This window comes from Capricornis sumatraensis, chromosome 17, assembly GCF_032405125.1.
Source record: "Capricornis sumatraensis isolate serow.1 chromosome 17, serow.2, whole genome shotgun sequence".
In the NCBI taxonomy this organism is placed as follows: domain Eukaryota; kingdom Metazoa; phylum Chordata; class Mammalia; order Artiodactyla; family Bovidae; genus Capricornis; species Capricornis sumatraensis.
Window position 1 is genome coordinate 78,850,536 of NC_091085.1, and position 8,553 is coordinate 78,859,088.

General features: G+C 63.8%; 2 protein-coding genes across 2 annotated transcripts; both read right to left on the minus strand.

Annotated features, from left to right (window-relative positions):
* Nucleotides 1-628: 628 nt before the first annotated feature.
* Nucleotides 629-2,546, minus strand: THAP7 (THAP domain containing 7). Its single transcript, XM_068990122.1, has 5 exons — nt 2,536-2,546; nt 2,306-2,385; nt 1,902-2,057; nt 1,366-1,503; nt 629-1,183 (listed from the first exon to the last, which is right to left on the minus strand). Exons 2-5 carry the CDS (start codon nt 2,383-2,385, stop codon nt 631-633), a joined length of 927 nt encoding a protein of 308 aa, XP_068846223.1. The 5' UTR covers nt 2,536-2,546; the 3' UTR covers nt 629-630.
* Nucleotides 2,547-3,061: 515 nt separating this feature from the next.
* On the minus strand, nt 3,062-6,789 carry LOC138093848 (tubulin alpha-3 chain). Its single transcript, XM_068990018.1, has 4 exons — nt 6,570-6,789; nt 5,944-6,092; nt 5,172-5,852; nt 3,062-3,358 (listed from the first exon to the last, which is right to left on the minus strand). Exons 1-4 carry the CDS (start codon nt 6,688-6,690, stop codon nt 3,062-3,064), a joined length of 1,248 nt encoding a protein of 415 aa, XP_068846119.1. The 5' UTR covers nt 6,691-6,789.
* Between the last annotated feature and the right edge of the window lie 1,764 nt (nt 6,790-8,553).

Genomic DNA, 8,553 nt, shown 5'->3' on the forward strand with positions numbered 1-8,553 from the left:
TCACTCCAGCCGCTCCCCAGCCCACAGGGCAGGCTGCGGGGAGGAACGAAGGCCGGCCTCCGGCCTCTCCCGGCCCCTTGCTGGCTGCCTTACTCCTGGGCTGCCTGGAGGTTCCTGCCTGGGTGGGGCCAGGCCGCCCCATCCTCTGTCCTGCGTCCATCCCAGTGGGTAAGGCACCATTCTGCCCCCCTTCTGGGAACAACAGCTCTTGTGCCCAGGCTGCCAGGAAGCCACTTGGGGGGAAACAGTCTTCTGAGCCTTAAAGCTCGTTTCCTGCCTCGGGTTGTGCCCCCAGGATAAACACAGGGCCTGCCACACCTCCGGCCTGACTGACCGGCCCTGGGTGTGGCGGGTGGGTGGACAGCCTCAGTCGAGGGGTGCTCACCTGGAGGCACAGGAAGTTCGGCAACGGCCTGAGTGAGGGGGACCTCGGCCAGCCTGGGGGCTTGGGAATCACCGCGACTGCAGGGCCGAGCGCTCCAGCGGGCTCTAGCCAGTCGGGGGCGATGGACGTGGTACCCAGGGGGCGGGGCCCCAACGCTCAGCTGAGCCAGAGAGCAGGGCTGCTTTTGAGGCTCCCCTTTATTGTGGCAGGCACGGCTCAGGGCAGCTCCCTCTCCAGGTGGCCCCTCAGGCCACGCTGCTGCTCAGCTGCAGGGCAAAGTCCTGCACGTGCTGCCTCAGGGTCTGCCGGGCGTCGGCCTGGGCCCGCTTCTCCCGCGCTCGCTCCTGCTGCAGCTTGGTCAGCCGCAGCCGCAGCCGCTGCTCCCGCCGCTTGCAGGCCTGCAGCTGGCGCTGGGCCTTGTCCAGGGCGTCCAGGGCGGCCTCGGCCCGCCGCTTCCAGAGCAGGGCGCTGCCCACCTGGTAGCTGTGCTCGTTCTGGATGTAGGCGCCGGCGGGCGGCGGGAGGCGCAGCATGTAGGCCGAGGGCGAGACGGGCCGCGGCTCCAGAGGGGACGGCTGGCGCTCCGGGGAGGGCTGGGCGCTGCAGCCCGCTTCATCTGCCTGGGCGCCCAGGGGCCCCAGGAGGTCGGAGAAGGGGCTGCTGAGGCCAGGCTCCAGCCTCCCGGCTGGGGAGGCAGACAAGGCCGCAGGTGCCGAGGCCTCTTCCACAGGAAAGCAGGGGACGTCAGCAGGTGGAGGCGGGGAAAATGGAGCGGTGGGCCCCGGGCCCTCAGAGCAGCTGGGAAGAGACAGACAGACTGACACGCCGGGCCAGGCGCAGGGCGCCCTGACCCACTTCACAGTCCCCCTCACCCCCATCCCTGAACCCACTCCACAGGCTCCCAGCCCCGCCCAGGAAGGCTGCTGGCCAGCACCCTGCAGGCCGGTCCCTCCGGGGCTGCACAGCGGGACAGCACGTACCGTTTCCTGCATCGCCGCAGGCGGCTGACTTCTGGGGGGCCCGGCGGGTAACCGTGCCGCTTGGTCTTGGTCCGGCGCAACTTCGAGAAAGACTCAAATATGGTTGGAACCGCTCCCTCCTTCAGCCTGTGATACCCACTGCGGGGAGAGTGGTCTGGATGAGACGGAATACAGTCCCGCCACACTGCAGGCGGCAGAGCAGCCTGCCACCCTGACTCCGTGGGAAGTGGGAGGCAGCGTGCCGACAATGACTTCAGGGAATTTCCCAAGTTAAGGGCCCCACCACCACCGCAGCAGCAGGCAGAAGGACGGGTTTCTTCCGCGCCTTCGCTGGGAGGGCTGGGGCTGCAGGGAGCGCGCTCCGGCTGGGGCCAGTGCGGCAGGCGTGGGGCTAGGGTCTCGCTGCCCAGGTCCGTCTGGAGCGGAAGCTGAGGTGACGAGGTGGGAAGCACCAGACCTGCTACTCCGGCGGCCTCCCCACCGGCCACCCACCCCGTGTTCACGCCCTCCCGACCGCCGGCTGCCAGGAGGCTCACCTTATTCCCACCAACTCAAAGCAGTTCTCCTCGAAGTGCTTGGAGCAGAAGTAGATGTACTCCGACGCCGGGTCCCACAGGCCCTGCCCGCTGGGGTCCAGTCGCTGGCAGTTGGCCAGCCACAAACCCCGCCTCGGGTTGTCCTTCTTGGGAAGCCTGCGGGGGCCGCGAGCCCGTGAGCGCGACGGGAAGGTGCGCCCGGCTCATACCGCCCGCGGACCTCCGGCGAACCCAGCCCGCGCGCTCCCGGGGAGACACAGGCCCGCCCGGCATCCTCGCGCAGCGCAGGCGCCGCCCCCGCCCGCTGCGGGCCCCACCAGAGCCCCGCCCCCGGCGCGAAGGCGCGTGCGCGGCGGCGGGGCGGGCGCATGCGCACGGGGCCCTGCGCGCGCCGGCGCGCCGACCTGTGGAAGGAGATGCCGCGATTGCGCGTCTCGCGCGTGTCCCGTGTGCAGCAGCCGGCGGCGGAGCAGTGACGCGGCATCTGGGGCAGAGGCGGGAGCTCGGTCTCGGCGGCCGCCGGGGTCCAGGCCGCCGCCCCGCTCCGGCGTCCGCAGCCTGGCGAGTCTCCCCGGCCCGACCTCGCCAAGTCCCGCCCCAGCCCGCTCTTCCGACTCCTGTCTGCGGCACTCACGGTCTCGCCATTGCGGCGCCGCCGAGGTCTCGCGAGGTTTGCCGAGCCGCGGAAGTCGGGACCATAGAGACGCGGAAGCGCGCGGCGCTCGCTGAGGGGCGGGCCCCGGAAGCGGCGGGAGGGGCCGCGGGCCTCGCCCAGGCGGCCCGGATCCGGGTGGTGCCGTCAGAGAGGGGATTGCCCAGGGCTGGGGGTGGCTCCGGCGCCGCTCCTCCGGGGCGCGCGGGGCGCACGATGCGGGCCCCGATCCGCAGACCCGCTCGGGTCCGCTTCCTGCCCCGAGGAGCTCGCTGACCCGACGTGTATAGGTGGACCAAGCGTCTCGGTTCCGCCGCCCGCCCATTCCCGGGTTAACGCGCCAAGTGACGCTCGGCAGAGTCGGACAGACGCGCGGATCTGCCGTGGGGAGGAACACAGTTTCCCCCAAAGCAATACACAAACGATGCTCAACACAAACTTTAATAGGGAAACATCTGCGAAGGGGCCGTCGGGGAACCGGGTGCGGGGCCGCGCCCGCGCCGCCCCCTCAGTACTCCTCCCCTTCCTCGGCCTCCGCCTCCACCGAGTCCACGCCCACCTCCTCGTAATCCTTCTCCAGTGCCGCCAGGTCTTCCCGGGCCTCCGAGAACTCGCCCTCCTCCATGCCCTCCCCCACGTACCAGTGCACGAAGGCGCGCTTGGCGTACATGAGGTCGAACTTGTGGTCCAGGCGGGCCCAGGCCTCGGCGATGGCCGTGGTGTTGCTCAGCATGCACACGGCCCGCTGCACCTTGGCCAGGTCTCCCCCCGGGACCACCGTGGGGGGCTGGTAGTTGATGCCCACCTGCCGGAGAAGGAGAACATGCTCAACTTGAGAGTGAGGCCTCGGAAGCGGTAGCTTGTTTCTAAACATGGGGGCCATGGACCCACTTCAGATGATGCCCTGTAGAAACGGGTACTCTATTTTTTGGCAGGATCTGCCAGTTTAATAGCCCACGTTTTCACTTCTAGAAGACGACTTAAGCTTTTCAGCCTTCTGCATGACTAAGATATCTTGCCACATACACACGTATATAATGAGAAAACTTAATACAAACGGGGGGCAAGATTCCAGGAAAATGGTGCACCCCTGACAGACGGTCGTTAACACGTGATGCCACACCCAGACTGGCAAGTGAGGACTCAACACCATCAGGGGCGAGCTGTCTTCCGTGGGGACAGCAGTGTGACCTCTACATCCCCACAGACTGGCCTCCCCTCTGGCTCACAGACTGGCCAGGAGGGGAAGCCTGGGCACAGTGCCAGGCACCCCACACAGCGCTGCCCAGCTGACAATGGCTTGGGTGGCAGCCTTGCCTTCCAAAGGTCAAAGGGCGGGCACTGAAAGGAAACTTCCTCAAACCAAGAACGGAAGAAAAAAGACGTCCCTGGTGGTCCAGCCGTCCAGATGCCGCGGTTTACCACAGGGGGCCAGGGGCTGGTATCTGGCCCAGGGACTAAGATCCCCTGTGCCCTGTGGCATGGCAAAAAAAAAGCTTTCAACCCCAACCTATAACCTAACCTTGGAGGCCTGCAAACATCTATGGGAGGTTTAATTTCGGGGATATTTCCAGATTGGTGAAACCTGTTACATACACACTTTATCCCTGGGAGTCACTTTACATGTGTGAGTCGTCAACCCTCAGCTGGGCTGTGTCAAGGGGTCTTGAAGTGGGGCTGAGGCCAGGTGGGTGCCAACAACGTGGGTGTGGTCAGAGGCAAGCTGTGATATTTAAGATGGGAAAACGCTGCTATTTATCCTCATTTTCAATCCGCAAAGACCCTGGAGATGGCAACTCCCAGACACTGAAGGGACCCATCAGGGCTCAGACGCAGGATCCAGACTGGATCTAGCGCAGATCGCTTGTGAGAAAGGACTCGACGAGGAAGAGGGCGCAGGGCTAACAAGCCCAGGCGTGGCCAGGCACTTAGCCTGGTGATCGCGGCTCTAAAGTGGGACATTCTGGGACCTGGCTTCAGATTCAGGATGCTCTCCTCTGGGCAGACGTTTCACTGTGACACTAGACACAGTCGGGGGAGCCGCTTCATTGTTAGAGTGGTTTTGTGTGGAGGCGGCACTCCAGGTCTGGCTTGGAGGAGCAGCAGTGAGCCACCCTTGGCCCCAGAGCAAGTGCTGCGTAACGAACAGAAGACCCTCTCTGCAGCACGCGAATGCTGCCTAAGCTTCAGTGACCACTGGCGACTGAAGTGACGGGCAATCGGAACCCACTGTTTCTATCACAGAATGAAGCCACACGCTCTGACAAGGTTCTTGGGCGAGCAGCGGGGCAACGAGAGGACAGGCAGGCCTGCAGTCAGAGGTCTCTGAAAGCTCCCTCCTTCCGTCGCTGCCCCTGAGGCCCTTAGGTTCCACAGGCTGTCTCAGCCTCTGTCCCTGGAGTGTAAGACATTAGGGACGTTGGCCCGCGAGCCCACGGTGGAAGAAGTAAAGGTACGTGACGCACTGATCGAGATCACGGCGTCTGACACTGATGACTAACCTTGCTGTCCCTGCAGCCCAGCTGCCCTGGGACAGGGGACCCTCCGCGGCAGGGTAGCGCCCCGCCCCGGGGCCGGCCACGGGCACAAAGCCGCACACACGCTCCCGCCCAGCCTACCTTGAACCCGGTCGGGCACCAGTCCACGAACTGGATGGTGCGCTTGGTCTTGATGGTGGCGATGGCCGCGTTGACGTCTTTGGGGACCACGTCCCCCCGGTACAGCATGCAACAGGCCATGTACTTGCCGTGGCGAGGGTCACACTTGACCATCTGGTTGGCCGGCTCGAAGCAGGCGTTGGTGATCTCGGCCACGGACAGCTGCTCGTGGTAGGCCTTCTCGGCCGAGATGACCGGGGCGTACGTGGCCAGGGGGAAGTGGATGCGGGGGTAGGGTACCAGGTTGGTCTGGAACTCGGTCAGGTCCACGTTGAGGGCGCCGTCGAAGCGCAGGGAGGCCGTGATGGAGGACACGATCTGCCCGATGAGCCGGTTGAGGTTGGTGTACGTGGGCCGCTCGATGTCCAGGTTGCGCCGGCAGATGTCGTAGATGGCCTCGTTGTCCACCATGAAGGCGCAGTCCGAGTGCTCCAGGGTCGTGTGCGTGGTCAGGATGGAGTTGTAGGGCTCCACCACGGCCGTGGAGACCTGGGGCGCCGGGTAGATGGCGAACTCCAGCTTGGACTTCTTGCCGTAGTCCACCGAGAGCCGCTCCATGAGCAGCGACGCGAAGCCCGAGCCGGTGCCGCCCCCGAAGCTGTGGAAGATGAGGAAGCCCTGCAGCCCCGTGCACAGGTCCGCCTGCGGGAGGGAGAGGCGTGAGCCGGGCCGCGCGCGCCGCCGAGAGCCCTGGCCTCCCCTCCTGGCCGGGAGGCCCCCGCGCCCCCCTCACCAGTTTGCGGATGCGGTCCAGGACCAGGTCGACGATCTCCTTGCCGATGGTGTAGTGGCCACGGGCGTAGTTGTTGGCCGCGTCTTCCTTCCCGGTGATCAGCTGCTCCGGGTGGAAGAGCTGCCTGTAGGTCCCCGTGCGCACCTCGTCTGCGGGGGGACAGCGGCCGGGCTTGGAGGACGCCGGTCTCACCCCCGTGGCCGGCTCCGGGACCCGCCTGTCTGCAGGCCCGCGCCGCTCCTCCCAGGCCGGGGGTCGGGTCTCCCAGGAGTCTCCCAGACACACACGCCCCACCTGCCGTTTTCGGCTCCGGGAGGGTCCATCAACCCGGAACAAGCCCCAGCGTGGCCGGTTCCCAACGGACAGGAGCACCCAGGCGGCTCTGTCTGCGCCTCTCGCCCACACCTGCGGCTCCACCCCGGGCGTCCCTGGGACGGTCCTGCCACCCTGGACGGATGCCGGCCTGACTGCCCCGGGCAGCCCCTGTGGCCTGGGTCTCCCGGGCCCTGGGGCGACTGTCTGGCGTCTCCCGGGTGGCCGCTCCCCTCAGAAACTACGTCGGGCTTCTGACTGGAGGCACCTGATGAAGGTTCTGGGCTTCCCTTGCCAAGTGGGAGGGTACCTACCGACCACCGTGGGCTCCAGGTCCACGAACACGGCCCTGGGCACGTGCTTGCCGGCCCCGGTCTCGCTGAAGAACGTGTTGAAGGAGTCATCGCCGCCGCCGATGGTCTTGTCGCTGGGCATCTGGCCGTCGGGCTGAATGCCATGCTCCAGGCAGTACAGCTCCCAGCAGGCGTTGCCGATCTGGACGCCCGCCTGCCCCACGTGGATGGAGATGCACTCACGCTGGAAGCAGAGCAGAGTGAGGCCCGGGGACACGGCAGTGCTCTCTGCGCGGCACGCAGACCTAACTCAGTGTTTATAAGTGCCTCAGAGTTCTCAGGCTTTCTGAAGCCTTGGTTTCAAGGAGCCTTATGTGACCCTTTTAACCCTGTGAAAACCGGCTTGCTCCAAAGCACCTGAGCTGATAACACCAGAATTAGCCCCAAAGCCTATGTGTTTGCTATCATAGGTAAATTCAGTGACTTTAAAACTTCCAAGCCATCTAATGTCAGTAACAAACTCCATGTTAGGGCTGGTCCCAGTACTTCTCTGAAGAATAGACCCATTTTGAGCGTGTCGTGACCAAAGGATAAGCTGTAATGTAGCTGGGAAAGGAAAAGTGGACAGGACCTAAGTCACGGTTCCACCTGCCCCTCTAGGTCTCCCCTCTGTTCTCTGTCCAGCTCTGTGTTCCAGGCTGACCTGTGCCCCCTAGCTTCCGGTTGCTTTGGCCTGCGTCAGTCAGCAGCAAGAGATGGAGGTTAGAGGAAGGTGTGGCCAGGGTGTTTGCTCCTGACTCCCTCTCTGCTAGGCTGTCTTGGGTTCTTTTTCAAGGGCTCAGACTGTGGGCAATCAGCGGCCGTCAGGAACCCACCCACTCAGCTCCTTGTATGCACCGCTGCCGCTCACTCCTTACAGCCTAGGATTAATGGCTCCCAGAACGCCACGTGCTGGGACACTGCGCCGTCCTTTGGTGGTTTCTGTAAACCCTGCCCCCATCTTTATAAGTACTATCTCCTAACAGATTGCACTCACAGTACCTATTAAATATTTTGAATATGCCCTCTATTTCCTGCTGGGAATGTAACTCTATATTCCCTAACTGTTTGGCTGATTTTAGACACATCATCCGAACAAAGATATAGAGAAGATCAAGTGAGATCTGAGGAGTGCCACCCACCGCAGATTCTAACTGACAGTCCTAGGAGCTTAGTCCTGTTTCTATCACACAAGCACCATGTCAGAGACCAACGTGAGTCAGCAGTCCCTGCACCTCATTCCGGAGGGAAGCAATGGGCTCTGGAAAGACCTCCTCCAGTGCCAGAGCGCTCACTCTTGCAGGGGAGACTCTAACAGCGCCCTGGAAGGCTTTTGAAATCCACCCAGCCACACGGTTTTCACCCGCTCAGTGTTCGCATTGAATCCACAACGGCTGTATTTCACAGCGTGCCTCTGTTACTCTTGCCTGCCCAGCCCCAGTGTGTTCGGGGTCAGCTCTGTGACCCAATGTCTTCATTTACAAAGTGCGGCTGGGGAGCTCCGTGGTCAGTAGAGGCCATGTCCACCTGACTAACAATGAAAGGAGTCGCTCGGGGAAATCATTCTCCTCCGCAGAAAGGCAAGCGCACCGCCGTCCTCGCCTGGAGCACTGAAGTGTGGTTAATGACATTCCTGTCCCTGGCTCCATTTCCTCTCCCAAAGCTCCCGCAGACCGAATCCTGTGCCCCCGGTTCTCGGCAGATGACCTCCTTCCCGAGCACGCGCCCCCCCAACCTCTGGAGCCCGGCACTGCCCACTGTCCGCGCCCCAGGGGCTGGACCTGGGACTGCCGGCCTCCTCTGAGCCCTGGGGCCACATGCTAAGGCGCGCTGGCCGCCGAGGCCCTCGGACGTCGGTGCCCTCGGGAACTACGGCTCTGCCTGCGCAGTTTCTCTTTCTCAGCCTCTGTTCGGGTCGCGCGTGATTCACACCAGAAGCCACAGGGGCTTCTCCAGCGTCCTCGGT